Source organism: Lates calcarifer, linkage group LG2 (genome assembly GCF_001640805.2).
Source record: "Lates calcarifer isolate ASB-BC8 linkage group LG2, TLL_Latcal_v3, whole genome shotgun sequence".
Lineage (NCBI taxonomy): Eukaryota > Metazoa > Chordata > Actinopteri > Centropomidae > Lates > Lates calcarifer.
Window position 1 is genome coordinate 28813185 of NC_066834.1, and position 17229 is coordinate 28830413.

General features: G+C 40.7%; 1 protein-coding gene across 1 annotated transcript; it reads right to left on the reverse strand.

Moving 5' to 3' along the window:
- Positions 1 to 716: 716 nt before the first annotated feature.
- On the reverse strand, positions 717 to 17229 carry fes (FES proto-oncogene, tyrosine kinase). Its single transcript, XM_018668054.2, has 18 exons — positions 16842 to 17229; positions 15722 to 15895; positions 14391 to 14487; positions 13944 to 14127; positions 13141 to 13278; positions 12905 to 13024; positions 12612 to 12734; positions 10101 to 10296; positions 8852 to 8929; positions 7798 to 8007; positions 7312 to 7434; positions 7007 to 7060; positions 6334 to 6452; positions 6153 to 6247; positions 5898 to 6021; positions 3428 to 3585; positions 3171 to 3293; positions 717 to 2988 (listed from the first exon to the last, which is right to left on the reverse strand). The coding sequence occupies exons 1-18, from the start codon at positions 17064 to 17066 to the stop codon at positions 2846 to 2848; spliced, it is 2484 nt and encodes an 827-aa protein (XP_018523570.1). The 5' UTR covers positions 17067 to 17229; the 3' UTR covers positions 717 to 2845.

Here is a 17229-nt window from a genome sequence, read left to right on the forward strand (position 1 = left end):
CAGACATGGTGTGGATAAAGGGCTGAAAAGTTTAGTTTGGACCTATCCTCAGATTAACTGGTCACATTTTTATGGTCTCAGATTTCATCAGTCAAATGAACTGTCAGTCTCAGCCTATCCAGCGGTGCTTTGAACTGAACATGCCTACAGTTAACATGTTCACATCTAATGTATTAAATGTTTGCAAAGCCAATCATGAGCATGCAGGCTACGTTTAACTTTCATGTTGACCATTTCGCATGTTAACATGTTAACTGCCAATATTCAACTTGTAGCATTTAGTTTATTAGCCTGCATACAGGACAATAACAGCTGGGGTCCATTTAGAAATGTACCCAATAGCTGCGGAGCTATCCCTGACACAGATATTGCTACAGTGCTGTTAGCTGAAAATACAAAGGATGTAGGCTATGCTTACAGCAAAATGTGTTTCAGCTCAGGCCTAAAGTGATTACAAGTGTAGGGGGAACATAAATACATCTTCACCACGATTTGAAAAATCAGTATAATTTACACAAACACAGAAATGTCAGCAGCCTCCAGCAGCCTGTGTGTGCTGTGACCTGAGTCGACTGCATGAGAAGAAATCTGTTGTAGAAATCAAAACAAGACCTCTGTTTGTTTAATGAATCTGAGCAGCCTGCTCTCACACCGAACACGCACACACCCTCCGCTGCTGGAGACTGCAAGCGCATAGGATGTACTTTTCTCAGGTGTCAAAGAATATATTATATTTTTTATTTAAATTACAGCGTTTTCTCTAATCAGAGAAAAATAAGTGCAATGTTTATGTACAACAGCTGAAAGCAACTATTCCTCCATGGAGTGTTACAATTTACATTTTGTCGTCTACAATACTCTGTACAAACTGAAATTCAGTGTCTGTGATTGACACTACCTCTAATTTTGACACTGTTTTATGCCTCCTATTTTAAACATGGGAACATTCCTCCAGCACAGGAGCCACAAATGAACACCAGCTTTCCCACTCAGAAAAAAATGTGTAACAATTCTCAAAACATCTCAGAGCTGAAAAGTATTTGCGTCTTAAAAGAATTCTGTTTGTGATGAATGTAGTTGTAAATTTTCTACTTCATATAATGTCACAAAAGTATTTTTAGTTTCTGACTCTTTTAACACATGATGTTGACTTAAATAATGTTAACTAAATAATGGCAACTAAAAAAAAAAAGTTTCTCCCGGACAGGTATCCATTAACTCTATAGCATGAGAACTAGGTTTGGGACATCTGAAGTCTGTACTATGAAGCAAGATTTGCAGTTAGCGAGGCAGCTACAGGTTGATGGCGGTTCATTTCTTAGTGGGGTAAATCACTGCAGTAATTTATGCTGAATGGCTAACCTGCTCCAGGGCAGGTTATTTTTAGAGGATCAGATCAAAACCAGTCAACAACCAAACTACTGACCAACCACATCACTGGAAAACTAGAGTCATCTTTCCAACAGCATCCCGACATGGTCAAAAGAATTTAAAGTAAAGTGACAAATGATAAAGATCAATAGATATTTTTATAGATCAGTGGAATGCACTCTACACTTTACATTTTAATTTAATGTGTATGTTCGTTGTAAATATAGTTTTTGCTTTTTGCTCTTTCCTTTTTATTTTAATTGTACTTTAGCACCAATACACCAAGACAAATTCCTTGTATGTGCAAACTTACTTGGCAATAAAGTTTGATTCTGATTCTGAATCGTTTTGTTGTTCCAGTCTTTCCATATGTCCACGACAGAGCTTCAAACAAATGAAGAGTTTATCACACTAAATGATCACATAATTATATATCCACACACTGTTGAATATTTCCCACAATTATAAAAGAATATTTCAGTCAGATCAACCTCAGACATCAACTCTCTCCTCTCCTCTCTGCTTTGGCAGCAGAAACAGTCTGACATTACTGTCACTGTTTATCTGCATCATATATTCAGAGTAACTCTGAATAAATCACCATCAGACTAAAGAGCAAAAACACTCTCTCAGTAAGAAATAACAACGTTTGTACTTATTTACAATAAATCCTCAGCTTGACTTAATAAAATTATGTCTAGAGTTTCTACTCAAGTCAGAACTTAGTTAGGTTTAGTGAAGCCAGATAACGAAAAGATATCCTGGATATATTGAACTTGCTTCGTAGTACAGGCCTCTGGAAATGACACTGACGAAAGAGAACCAATGCAATAAAGTCACAGGTTCTAAAACCAAAACAATGAGCTGAAGACACTGAAAACACTCTGTCGAACCAAGAGGAAGTGCAGAGTTTGGTGATACTTTTTTGTGCATTCTTCACCACAAGGGACACCTTTCACACATAGTAATGTCCTTCTGGAATCCTTCAGCCTACAGACTTGCAGAACTAATGTACGTCAGTAGCAATAAATCAATAACTGAAGTCCCCAACAGGCTGAACAAGACTGTGCTGACTTAAACCTTATTGTCCTAATGCCACTGTTGGCAGCCTCTGCTTTCCTCAGGAGGATGCGTCAGTCCAACACATCTCTGTGGTTTCTTTGAGATGGACATGGGTGTTACATTTCAGCAGTTATGCTAATAACATACAGTGCAGTTTTTTGTGTAGATTTTAGCATATTTGTGCTGTCTCAGACAGAGGACAGATGTGTCAAAGATAACCTTCTGTTCTTAAGAGGAAGAGGGGGAGGAATGAAAAACTCACAATCAGGGCAAGAAGGAAAGAAACAAGAATACTGCCACCAGCTGATCCGTGTATTGGATTTCAACAATTTTTCTGAAGGAAAAAAAATGCATAGGCTACTACCAATCAAACTTACATATAAAATCTATGTGTACAAACAAGAGGCTTGTATTATGTAATTTTGTTATATATGGCACTGAGCTCAGCCCGAATTTTCTTGAAAGACGGTCTGTTCCTGGCATCATACTGCCAGCAGTTGTTCATAATCCTGGAGATTTCCACAGGGCAGCCGTGAGGAGCAAGCATACGATAACCTGAAACACATCACAGGGAGTCAGAAGAGGCACTGAGACAAGCTTAGCACACTGTGCACATTTTCTGAAACGTAGAATTCCAGTGTCAGAGTAAAGCAGGGAGAAAGAGCAGGGATTTTCAGTTTCAGTTGGATCTGAACACATTGACAGCTGATCTCCAGGTGCCTGACAGGAGCCCTCACCTCTCTCAACTTCATCTCGGGTCTGTTGGTTGGTCATGCTTGTGTAGGGTGTCATTCCCATGGAGAAAGTCTCCCACAGCAAGACACCAAAGCTCCAGACATCACTCTCTGTGGTATAACGACCTGAAAACACCAGCAGGGGGCAGCATTGGCAAAGGCACAGATACAGTCTTTGTCAGTTTTTAATTGACTGTTTGGCAGACAGAAAGAGAAATGTGTCTGCCTGTGACTGCAGGGCAGAGGGAGCTGTGGTGTACCATAGTTCAGAGCCTCAGGAGCCGTCCATTTGACAGGGATCTGTCTGAGGCCACCCTCTGCAGAGTAGACACCGTCATCTTGCTGACGGGACATCCCAAAGTCACTGATCTTCACCACGTTGTTCTCCGCCACCAGACAGTTTCTCGCTGCCAGATCCCTGAAGAAACAGGAGAGAGACACCAACACATCGTGCAGGAATGAAAAAAAAATGAGAGAGAGCGATAGAACAGACAGTACAAAAAAGGAGTGAGAGAACAGGCGTTCCTGTCATGTTTCTGGTGTTACATGTGAGGCACTTTGGCATGCAGTGTTACAGGCTTAGCAGCTACCAGCAGCCTGCTCTGATCTGTCCCCGCCGGGCAAAATCGTACAACACCCCTGTAATGAGCCGGATGTCACAACCTCGTGTCTTCTCCTCAAGAGCACAGACATCCTCCACTGATGCCTCACCCTGAGCTCCCCAGTTGCTCCCACTCAACAACAGATGAAACACCACAGAAACCATCTGAGGTCACATTTACGGGATAATCACCAAAAATCTGCTGTTCAGTTTCAAATCATTTTTCAATATCAGCTTTTGCTCTTTTTTTTAAGTGCATGCTTTGTTTGTGGGCTACAGAACCCCATGTTTGATCTTTATGACTGTGAGATCCACAGTCCTTAGAGGCTGTGTGTGTGTGTGTGTGGCTACTGTCAGAGCTGGCTTGTGAAAAATGTTCAAAAAGAACACATCACAGCCAGTTCAGCATCCTTTCATTAGCTTTCTGTCTCTTTTACAGCAGAAGTTAAAATCTTACTGCCAGTGTACAAGAGTGCACAGAGCACTGAATGGTTTATCTCCTCCATATTAAGTTGGCTGTCCCTCCTCATAAACTGCCTTAGGCCGTCAAGCACTACAGTGTTAAATCTACCGATAGTTAGGATGGAGAAATATATAGAGAATTTTTTTTTTCTTTTCTTTTTTGTTGTGTGAAAGTTGCTGTACCAATGAAGAGCTTACTGTGACAAGAAATTAGCAATTAATGAAAAGATTAACTTAATATGCATATGTACATATCTGAGGTTTAGGCTGCTGTTTAATTCCTATGAAGATCATGAGTCATATATGTACAGACAAAGCTCTGTTCTGTGAAACAAGCTCCATCTAAAGTCAGGACAATAGTCACCACCCATCTTCTGCCACAGGCGGAAAATCTCCTCTCTCAGACCACACCTCAACACCACATGCCAGCACTTATTTAGGTGTCATCTCTTGGTCTTAAAAACACTGACAGATATATTTTGGGCAGTTCCATTATAATGACATCTAGCTGTTGTCTTTTTGTCTTTTTGAGTTTGAATCTATTGTAAGTTGCTTTGGAGTAAAGTGTCTGCCAAATGAATGGAATGTGAATCAATTCAATTCAAAACTTTGTTCTGCTTTTTTCATCTAATTAAAAATGACTTCTAGCTTTATTTTCAAGGACACCACAGCTATCAGCTGTTTAAGGGAACATTCAATCCCTCATTTTCAATCAACCAACATTTGACTGCTACACCAACATATATGGAAGTGCTGCTGGGAAAGTGCAGTTTGGTTGACAGTTAGGTGAAGTAAATGTTGGGGAAGTGAATGAGGTTTTTTGTTATGTATCACTGAGGCTTAGAGATTGATCTGCCTGCATCTTGTACTGTACATGTTCTTGTAGAAACCACTTTGCTCTTCTGTAAAATGAATATGTTCTAATATGTAACTAATTCAATTTGACTGGAACAGTCATTTGTCTAACCCACTGCACTGCTCTGCCTTTTCTGTATTTCCTGTTTGTTATATCTATGGCAGCTTCAGAGCCACCACACAGTGTTGTTAACACCGTGTCATCTAATCCAAGGGTGATTCTTTTTGTAACATATCCTGTATCTTTATCATGTCTTTTATAGTGTATTTGTGTACAGTATTACATCTATTCCAGTGTTGGTGTACAGTGAGATTTTTCCCTGCTGCAACACAATGTGCAAAAATACCATTATTAAGAAGATGAAAATGCCTCAACTGATTCATGCTTTGTCTCATTCATTAGTTGCTTGGCTACCAGCTCTGAACCCAATATGCAGAATGGCCTGGTCACAATAATACATATTTATTACTGGACTATAACCATTGATGCATTTAGGTACACATCACTTTGATGTTGGAGATGTCAAAGGTGGAGGTCATTTAAATTACCTCTGAAAAATAAAAGTGAATGTAAACTGTGAAATGTACTTGAGCACAGTACTTGGGTTAATGTACTTAGTTACCACCAACCACTGGACAACTAATGGCACAACCATGTTGTATAAACAGGCAACTCGTTGATGCAAGTGTCTCTGACTTATAATTTTATAATTCAAGTCACAATATAACTTGCTGCTGATTTAGTGATTTGACTGAGCACTGTTAACAGTATGGTCCCCACACTATACAAACACACACACTGACTGACTGACCTGTGGATACATTTCTTGCTCTCCAGGTACTCCATACCAGCTGCTACATTTTCTGTCATTTTGACCAGCATCTTAGGCCTCAGACTGTGACCCTCATGCCGCAAGAAGGAGAGAAAATCACCACCTTAAGAAAAGTGTACACAAACACCCATATAGAGAGTGATGATGGAGGAACAACGCGGGGAACCAGTGATGTTACAATAAATCTTGCAGCTGTTGAGATGTGAAGTTAATGTCTAACAGTATCATATTTACCTTGAACGAGCTCCATGATGATGTAGATAGGCTGTTTCTGTGTGCACACCCCGATCAGCTTCACAATGTTAGGATGGTCGTACTGTTTCAGGATCCTGGACAGCACAGGAGAGGAGTACAGAGAGGAGTGTGTGTGTGTGTGTGTGTGTGTGTGTGTGTGTGTGTGTGTGTGTTTACTAACCTGGCCTCCATCAGGAATTTACTCTTGTGCTCTGGGGCCAGGTTCTCTTTACAGGACTTCACAGCTACAGGAGTGTTATCAGAGCGTAAACGACCACTGTACACTTCTCCAAAGTTGCCCTGTGTAGCACCAACACCAGCACAATCAGTTACAGATGCAGTTTTCTCAGGCATACTGAATACTGTATCTAATCCAGTTCAGCACCAAATAATACAAAGATATGACATGTCCACAATTTCCACGGTGAAATGTTACAATATGTGCACAATGTTTGTGACTGCAGATGCAATGGGAGATAAAAATGTATAGCTTTGGGCTAAACTATGGAATATATTTTGCCTTAAAACTAAAACATTGCATTTTCTCCCCCACCACTTACACTGAAATCATTTTAAGACAAGATTGCGTATGTATGGAAAAGAGAAACCACTACAACAAACAATAACATTTCAGTATGTTGTTTGATTAGACCAATAATGAAGAACTGTCCTCTTGTTATGTCGACTTCCCCCTGCAAAGTGTGACTCACTATGCAGGACTTCTTTATCCTTTGGCCAAAAAGTTTCATGCAAATGTGTTCACAACATTTTGAGATGACAAACACATGCACACACTACTCATGGCTAATAATAAATTGTTTCTATCTCTGTCATCTCATGTCAAGCTTACCCACCCGTCCAATGAGCTGCCCCAAGATAATATCATCATGTTCCAGGACCCACTTGTCCTAATGGGGTTAAAAATGAACAATAAGAGACACATATTAGTTTTAAACTGTGAGACCAGGAGGAGAGAGAAGGAGAGAAGAAACATCATTAGAGTTTAGGTTTGCATATGTGCTGCAGAAGTACTGTGATCAGCTGTTAGTATGACAAAATTGTGTGTTGTGGCGCTCTAGACTAACATGTTAAAAAGTACAATCTACAGATCTCACATCTAGGAAACAAAGGACTGTGCATGTGTGTGTTACAGTGGTACCTTTAGTACAGGTTTTTTTAGCACTATGTCAGCCTTCTTAGTGATGTGTTGTCGTGAAGATATTAAATGATGGATCAGCAGCGGGATGCTGGGGAAGCCTTGTCCATCCAGACGGTACAGATTCTACTGACACATAGAAAAGCATTTACAGAAGTGAACTGACGTGCAAACACAAGCAGAAGAAATTTAACATGAAACGAAAGAAAGATGTTATATTAGAAAAATATCTATTAAATTGTTGGATTCTTTAAAAATTATCTAGTCCTGTATCATTTTGGTATTCATTCTAAACATCACATGTGCTTAACATGCAGAAAATAACACCATGTAGAAAATAACCACAAAACTGATATGATCTCATAAGTTAGAGGAAACAGTACATCTATTTTTAAGCAATATAACTGCCCTTGAGCTGAAAACTTTGAACAACATATATGAAGTAAAATGTATTTCTGCAGCTCTGTTCCATTAAGCAGATTTACTTACATCTGTGTTCTGAATAAGGAAATGCTTGCAGGATCCATCCCATTGCACCGAGAGCACATAACCCTGTTTCTCTTGACTCTTCCTCACCAAGAAGTCACCATCACTCTTCAGCAGCTGCTGGACCTCCAGTCTGGGAATGGCTCCGTGGTACCAGTCCTGCTGCCCCAGAGGACGGTCCACCTCCTGCACCGGAGCGTGGACCGGTAGCACCTGGAGGCAGGAACAGAGAAAAGCAGAATCTTTAAAGCTGACATGAATAATGAAACAATAAGAAGTGGTAGAGGATGGATTTTAGCATGATTCTGCAGAGATTATATGGAGATACTTCAAAGAAAAGTCTGTAATACTTTAAAGTCTAAACACACCACCCCTTATACCTCCAGGGTACCACAGAGTTGGGAGTTGGGAGAGTGTGAAGAAGTTCACACTTCAAATAATTTAGACTTGAAGTTCATCACATTATAGACATCAAAAAATATTATTTGCTCAAAATGCATCAATTTCTCTCTTTCTGAAAGATTAAATACTAAAAGAATGACTGCACAAGGCCTTTTTCCTGTTGAGAGCTTGTGTGCAGGACAGCTGGTCATGGCTGCCTGTGTGCTATCATCTGTCTGCAACAGTAAAATGATGAAATGTAAACTGGCTGCCTGAGAAGTAAACTTAGTTTCAGGTCAGGCAGAATTTCAAAAGTAGTAATGTGACCGACAAAGCTGACCTCGATAAGTCCCATGGCGCCTTCAAGAGCACGAGACCCCAAAGAAAGATATTGCACCTGAATGACCTCAGCAGTGCAGAGGATACACTTTGAAACTGACACATCCACCAAAACATGATGAATTGTTTGTTGTGTGGCAAGAGGTTTGAGCGTAGAAAAACAGGCACTGCAGTTAAAGTTAAGAGCAGGAAGGTGTTAGATTGAGGAGGAGAAGTGTCCTTCCTGTTAAAGCAACTTCAGCAATAGAAACAAATGTGATTCAATGCAATACTGGTGAGTATAACCACAAATATCTATCATCGTCTGATGTGCAATTATTATAACTGTTTAACATACCTCACTTTTGGGCTTAAACAGGCCACTCAGATTATTAATGATCCCATCCATGAGGAGTTTAGGAGTTTGGCTGTGGTCCTGAGGAAGAAAAAAATCAAGAGCACATCATGTCAGTGACTTGAATGCTCTTTCCTTCCTTATTTACAATCAAAATTAAGACAAACAATACAAATAAATAAATACATGAGAAGATATTTAAAATCATTTTATACAATATTTATTTGGTAGGTCCAGCTATAAAGAGCAGTTTAGTAGAAAAGAGAGCAGGGCTATGATTATGGGTTAATGTCATCATTGAAAAGCTGCTGTACAAAACAAAGGTGTGGGCTAAAGTCATAAGAATTGAATGTGATTTCTGAGTCACAGATTCAGTGACTTTGAGTGAACTTTATGAAACTCAAACAAGACTAAGAGTCTAGAAGCTACTTAAAGGCACAGCACTGCTTTGAGCTAAATGCTGTTGTCAGTGCTGATTATAAGGAAGTATGACATTTAAACCATGGTCACCATTTTAGTTTAGTGTGCTATCATGCAATATGTAGCATGATAGCACACGATAGCAGTAAACACATAAACACAGCACAGCCTGCAGGTATTTGGTTGTAAACCAAAGTATTGCACAAAATTGACCTGATGGTGGTTCAACTTCTAGAGACCATGGATATCTGTAATCTATATTTCAAAACAAGAACGGGCTGCACTCATTGTATTTCAATTTAATCTGTTGAAGTGCTGGACCAACCAACACTGCCATCCATGGAGGCAAAAGACGTTTGAGACAGTCAGTTAAGCCTGGCAGTGCTCTTCTTTGGTTGGTGATGGCTTAAGTTAAGGTTAGAACCTAAGAGCTGATGCACCACACAGAAAGAGCAGTAACAAAATCTTTAGTCTAAATGTTATCTGTAAAAAACAACACACAAGTGGCAATATCTAACATTAGCCTCCTGTTACTGACGGTTTCTAATTCTTAATGACTTGTTTAAGGCCTACAACACAAAGTTCAGGACTTGGACTTGACTTATCCAAGACTCATGGCTTGCAACACAGTCACTTTGTCACTTTGTCAAGTTTGATGACATCTTTGTACTTCATGCCAACAATAGTTTCAGTTTCACTCTTTCTTTCTTTTCTCATACCACAGCTTCTTTTTTGGGGTTTAAATGCAGTACATAATATTTTTGATCTGCCTGACAGAACTGATATGATTTGGAGCTTTAAAAATGCAGAAGGAAACATATCAGGAACATACATTGCTTGAGTTGAATGAAAGTGAAACATTGTCTTGGTCCAGTGTCAGAGCAGAAGGAGGTTCTCTGGAGCCCAGCTGATCCAGTTTCTCCTTCAGAATAAACCTCTGTGCCTCCAGCTTGGCTCTCATGCCCTGAGACAAAGCAACCTGCTGCCTGCACTCCTCCAGTGCATGTCTCTTGCTGAACTGGTAGACCCTGGACAAAACAGAGAGCAGCTGTGTGTCAGGAATGGTAAATTCCTCGTCAGTGTGAGCACCACAAGGGATGAACAACTCAATAAAACATCACAAACGACACAATTAGACGGTAAAAGAGCACAAAGACATCAATTTTAAAAAAAGCCTATCTGTGCAAATACGTTCACAGATGCTTCCTATTGAGTGATGCGATCAATAAGAGGGCTTCTCTAGCAAGAGCTTAGTCAGCCCTGGTCGTGGATGGTGAGCACATGAGACCAGTAAACCTCAAATGACCTAAGAGTCCTTCCTAAGTCCTAAAACAGAACATCAAAAAATCAGCAGGGGCTTGATTGTAGAGGTCTTTATAGCTAATCAATCAACAAGGTTCAGCAGAACAGGAACAGCCAGTGCACAGCTGGATTAGCCTGTTAGAGGGCAGTGGGGCAAAAATGACTCCTGAAGACCAACTTCCCTCTGTGCATGGCATATGTACCCTGTCACCTCTAAGCGCCTGTACAGTGAACACGGCACAGTATACACACTACAGTCACACGTCCATTATGTGCTTACTTAGTCTCTCTGGGGTCATTTCAGAAGAGCTGGAACAATTAATCAATTCAGGAAAATTATCAGCAACTATTTGGATAATAATTAATTATATTATATATTATATTAAATAATTACATGTTGCAGTCACTTTTTCAAGCAAAACTGCCAAACATTCTCTGATATCAGCTTCTCAAATGTGAGAATTTACTGGACCTTTTTCTTTATTTTCTGACATTTTATAGACAAAACATTCATCAAAAATTGATGGTAGATTAATCAATATGAAAATAATCACTGGTTGCTACCTACATTTGGTTATGTACATCTTTATTTTGGAATACATATCCTGTGATCCTGTGTAATAATAATGCCGGGCTTGCCCTTTTCAATGTTGTACTTTAAGTGGCACAAATTCCCCAACAAATTCACAGTGTTCACAGTGCTGGTAGTGGTGTGATTCAGTGTGCTGAGAGCTAAAACCACTAATGAACCTTGTGATGAGACTGTTTTGTCAGTTGCTGTTTCCAAGGTCAAGAATAAACCCTCAGTCTAAAGCAGTGGTTAGCATTGTCGTTTCTACACTTGAGTTTTTCTGTTGCTTTGTTTGTAATTCAAGATGAAATACAGTGGTAATTTCTCCGCTTCTCAGTAGGTAGGTAGATTTGTTTGTTCATTGGACAGAGCCAGTTTAGCTGTTTCCACCTGTTTCCAGTGTTCGAGCCAAGTTAAACTAACTGACTGTTGGTTGCTGCTTCATATCAAGTGTTCAGAGAGGGATATCAGTCTTCTCATTTAGCTTTCCACCAGAGAGACAGACAAGAAGTCCTCAAAGAGCTCAGAAAAAAGTAAATTTGAGCTACAATTTCAAGACAAGGATTCAATGTATAATTGTATGTGTAGTGTCTGAAAGTTCATATATGTTTTTATCCTCTGGCAAAACCCAAGCCTTCACATGATTTCTACTTGCTGGGATCATAAGTACCCTATATATATTGATGTTTAGAGCTGTTAGGGAGAGAGATCAATATTGGCTCGGATCCTCTCACAAGCTGCCGCGGTGCTTGTCTTGATGCAGAACTTCTTTGTAATAAACCTTTATATGTCAGCAGAGATCTTCTCTTCATCATCTTCACATCATCACCATCGAATATACTACATATGCATAATGTATAACTGTATAATTGAAAGCTCCACATTGTTACTGATGGGCATTGTGGTGGGAACAGGCCAAACACTAACATGCTATTCCTTGCCCTAAGGTCAAAATTAACACAACTTGTCACTGTTGATTTACAAAATGTTATTTCAAATTCCAGACCAAAGAACAGCATGACCTCCACTCACCTCACTAACACCACCATATGTACTCCCCAGCTGCCCTTGCAAGTTATCAACCTTTTGAGAATAAACATATTGTTTCCAGTTGTCCTCCAGGAGCTTGTTAATGACTTGATCACTCCTCCAGGACTGTAAACCTCTAACACCTTCAGACAGCTTCATCAACCATGACAAATGAGGGGATCGAGCTCCATAACTCTGGCCATATCCTGTATTATAAGTCATAAGGCACTTACTGCCCTCCGAGACCACACTGGTTATTAGCTATTGCCCAGCCAAGAGCACACTGAACTCTCCCGATGGAAAGGACTGCCTGCAGGGACAAACTTTAGTAATTTGTCTTCACAGCTACCAAAGGCTGTGTTTTTATTTTGAGACCTCCTCTGTAACCTCCAGATGCAGTATCAGAGCATCACTGTTTCTGGCTGCCTGTGGTTTGCTCACCTCTGGCCTTTTTTGACCCCTTCCCTCTCTGCCTCCAGGTCCAGCTCCAGCTGTTCGACCGAGGTCTGCTGGGAGCCCAGTGTCCGAGCCAGGTCCAGCAGCTCCTCCTCCACTGCAGTCAATCTAGAAGGAACAGACAGTGAAATAAGGTGGGGAGAGGAAGTAATTGATGCAAAACAGCCAGAGGAAATAGGAGGCAAACACAACGGGGGAGGTAGAGGAAGAGGAAGTAGTTGAAGTAAAAAAGGAAACTGGAGTTTAGTCATCTGTTTTAGGCAGCGTTGTGTTCTCACTTGTGCTGGATTGTCTCAAGCGTGAGGTCGTTCATTTCAATCTCTCTGGGCTTTAGCTGCTCAGCGTCTTCCAGAAGGCTGCAATCGAACTCTGCACAAGCTGGAATCTCCCCCACAGATCTACAAACACACACACACACACACACACACACAATCAAAGGCATCATTGCTCTGCAGTGTAGGTTGTCATGATTGCACCAGTGACCATCTGAGGGGAGACATTTCCTTCTGTCTACCTGTTCTGGTGAATGAAGCTCTCATATTCTCTGTGAGGATCAATGGCGGTCAGAGCGGAGGACATCTCCCTGTGGATCCGCACCACTTCATGATGGAGGAGGGTGGAGATGTCAAAATATTCCTGCAGGATCTCCTTTCTGGTCCAGAGGACAGGAGGGAGATGTGAAAACATTAGCTACACATGATGCACAGATGTACACCTGTTCACTGATTTCAAGGACAGGATTTTGCCAAATTCAAACCACATTTACCACATCACTGCTCTTTTCCAAAGCACGAGAAGAATTTCTGTAAGCATTTAGACTTTTTGTAGACATTCTGTGTCCAAACAAGCTGTGACATCTCAGATCTGAACCCTGCCTGTCAAACATTAAATATATATATAATATATGAAGCTAATTCAGTTTATCTATTTCAGCGTTTCACTTCCTGTTTCTCTTCTTTGATCTGATGTGATTTTCTTACCACATACCTTTTGAAAGTATTCTTGTTGTTCAGTGCACAACTTTCAAAATTTGGGTGTGGAAAATTCAATGTTCAATGTCTGTCAGCTCAGGCACATTTTAAGTATATGCATCGAGTTCTTATGGTAATTGAGTTATGACTTGAAATCAACAGGCAAATATAAATACTGTGTAAAATAATATACAGTGAATTATATACAGTAAATATAACCACCACATAGAATTTTCTTGTGTTTTCTCTCTGACCAACCCCCAACCACCCAACCACACACACACAGAGAGAGAGAGAGAGAGAGAGAGACAGTCCTCAGTCCACTCTGTAGTATATTTGATCTTACAGTATGAGCACCATCTCCTGCTGCAGAGTCTGCAGCGCGCTGAGCAGGGCGGGCTGGATCTGACTGTAGTGGTGCTGATGATAAACTTGAGCAGCTTGCACAGACAGCACATACTCATTATGCAGCTCGTGGAGTCTCAGTGACGCTTTTACATAACGCTCTTTAGCCTTGTCTCGCTCTCTATCTGTACACATTCACAGGAAAAGGACAACACATTACATACATTATGCAATGACAGACTGATTTACACTGTATAAGTTATTATAGCCCAAACACATTTGCTTCAAAGGGCTTTACAATACAACATACAACACCCTCTGTATTCAGACCCTCACACTGGTTAGGAAAACACTCCCCACAGTGAAAAAAAACAAAACAAAGCTAGACTGTGCCATCAGTGTGAAACTGATTCCACTCAGAGAAGTAAGCAATACCAGGAATCCCCACCTTTACTGGCCTCCTGATACTTCCTCTTAGCCTGAGCTGCATCTTTCACTGCCTGTCTGTAGCTGCTCTTCAGCTTCTCCAGCTCTGTTTGTGTCACCTGAAGGCATCACACAGACACACGACAGCATCTTTTACAGCACACATATTCAGATGGAAAATGTTCAGTGCAAGGATGAATGTGACTCAAGGAAGCAATCTGTGTGGTTACAAACTGTCACACTGAGTGAGAACACTACTTGACACAGGAAGTGGACAGAGACCATGTTTCACTGCAGAGGAACACGAAACATGAGAGAAGACATATGAGGAAATGATCTGACCTTTGTTGTGTAGCTGGTGTCAATACTTCAAAACCCCACCTGATAGCATCTCTGATGCTGCTGTTCAATTGCAATCATAATGTGCATTTTATCTATTGCATAATCACAAACTGATGTAGCCAAAACCAAAGCTGTCTGAGCTTCAGCAGCACAGCAAAGATAAAGAAAAACTCTAACAAATAAACTGAAAGCCAAACAGGCCAAACTGCGTCCCAGTAAGGATCGCTGAAAATGAACACATCATTTGCCCGATGTAATTGGGTAATAAAAACAGTGTGGAGCAGCCACCAGTTTGAGATCACATCAAAATGCATTTGCACACATTCTTTCCAGTCTATTGAACCTCATTTCATTTGACTGCTGTCTGTTTATAAAGCTGCTGCTGCAGTGCTCATCTGCATGTCAAGATGATATACTGGAGAAAAATCAACAAATAGTTTTTAAAGCAACAACTTGTGCTTCTTGTAAGAGTCACGTCACACATTGACTATCACTGTCTTGTACATATAATGGTCATTTACACTGTTTGCTTTCACTTTAAAATGACAGAAGTGTTTAGTAAAGAAACAGGTAGTGATAATTACACTCCACACTGAGACCTACAAAAAAAGTACTTGCTGGTCTACGTGTCAAGACAAGAAATGAAATATTGCTTCATAGCAACTGAGACACTGATGTTTATTTATTTTATTTATTTTTAAGTAAACATTGTGCAAAGATTTCACAAAGTGAAATATAACTTTACACCATATCTGTCCATAGAACACAGTAAATATGTATTTATTTATCTGTGCACCAACACTGTTTAGCTTTCAGCTGGGCTTTTTGAGCATGTGTGCTGTCTGTTGGTGCCAATTTATGGGCAGAAGAGTGGGTAAAAGTCAAACAGAAGAACATCAGCAATCAGATACAATATCTAAAGAATCAACATCTTATTTTAAGCAGTGAGTGGTTTTATCACAGTCAGAGGTCTGAGTGTACAAAGGTGGTTTGCCACTATGTGTGTCATACCTTGGTGAGCTCCTGCCTCAGTAGATTCCACTGCTCTGCGTAGGTTTTTCGGAGCTGCTGTTTGTCTCTGATGAGCAGTGTCAGTTTGCTGATGGGACCATCCAGCAGATCCTCAGAGCTCTTCTTCATCAGCTGACTGAGCGAGTCCGTCTGAGAGACCAGCACTCCCCACGACTGGAGGACGGAGGGCAAAGGTCAGGGAGACGGAGCATTTAAATAAGACATTAACAAACCTCTGCCACCAACACCTCTGCACAGTTATCCAAGTTTCAATGAGCATTTCAGTCTGGACTGGACTTCTGTGTTTGTTTCCCATGGCTCAAAACATACTCTGGCTCAGAGCTGGCTCCAGCAGTCGGAAGCAACGGCAACATTAGCAAATGTTTTGCTTCTGTTTCTATCACTCTTATGCTTCTACTGAATTTAGCATTTCCTGTTTCCTGGCTTAACATAGCCATAAATACTTCTAAGCAGTAAATACTAAGTAGTGCTTCTAAGTTTCTTTTCATTAAAGTATCAATATTTAGAGGACTGTGCAGTCCTGGTGGAGGTGCATTGTATGTGCTCTCCAAGTGCCTTAAACATTTAAATAATTAAACTATGACATCCAGGGAAGGAGGAGAACAGGTTTAGGTCAGGATTATTGGTGCCCAAACCTTCAGCAAAACCTGAGACCTCAAATAATTTGCTCCGTAAATCTGTTACACATTTACTTTGGAACACTTTCACATACAGTGTATTTTGTACTTTGCACCCAAACACACACAATGGCTCTTTAGCAGACACCAGAGTGTTGTTAAGAATGTACTGATGTTTTCCCCTTCATGACAGAATTTATTTGTGGTTTTAAAGCTCTGGAAGTGAAATTCATTTGTTTTGACAGCAAAACAACATCAAATTCACAAGTTTAACTCTTAGGAAAGTGTTTTCACATAGCGTTCTGTCAGATGTTGGAAAAAATCTCTGATAAAATAATGAAATGGAGAGAAGTCTTTTTGGATGGTTGTAAATCTATTTCACCACCTAAATGATGACACACTGTGCGTTGTGCGGTGGATTTCTTGCACTGGACTAACTAGTGATTAAGGACTCAGGTGCAGAGTTATTTGTAAGACCTCACCTTGTTAAGCTGGCTGATGTAGTCTTGTCCTGCACCGGGCTGAGGTCGGTCCAGTTTCTCCGCAATGGTAGCCATGTGGTGCAGCTGCACTGAAAACTCCCGCTCACTCTTAGCCCGCTGGCCCATCCACTTCTTCATGACCTCCATCAGGTGAAGCTCAGAGTCCAGCAGCCTCATGACTGCTGCATGTGCCTGTGGACACCTCAGGTCCTCCCCAAAACCCATTTCTGAATACTTCAAACCTTCCTCCCTGCCAAGGATTTGTCGCTAGCAATAAATCTTATGGCACCTTTGTTTCTCTCATGAGTTGGGCAGAAGCAGAGTGGTGCACTGAAGCAGCTGCAAATGACCAAGAGTAGTTACTTCTCTGTGACCATAGAGGGGTTTC

Excerpts from the sequence above, each read along its gene's own strand:
- fes (XM_018668054.2), bottom strand. The coding sequence starts at position 17,066 with ATGGGTTTTGGGGAGGACCTGAGGTGTCCACAGGCACATGCAGCAGTC. Across the intron at positions 14,128-14,390 it reads GTATCAGGAGGCCAGTAAAG|ATAGAGAGCGAGACAAGGCT; the intron begins GTGGGGATTCCT and ends GAATGTGTACAG. Across the intron at positions 6,022-6,152 it reads CATCATGGAGCTCGTTCAAG|GTGGTGATTTTCTCTCCTTC; the intron begins GTAAATATGATA and ends ACTTTTCTTAAG.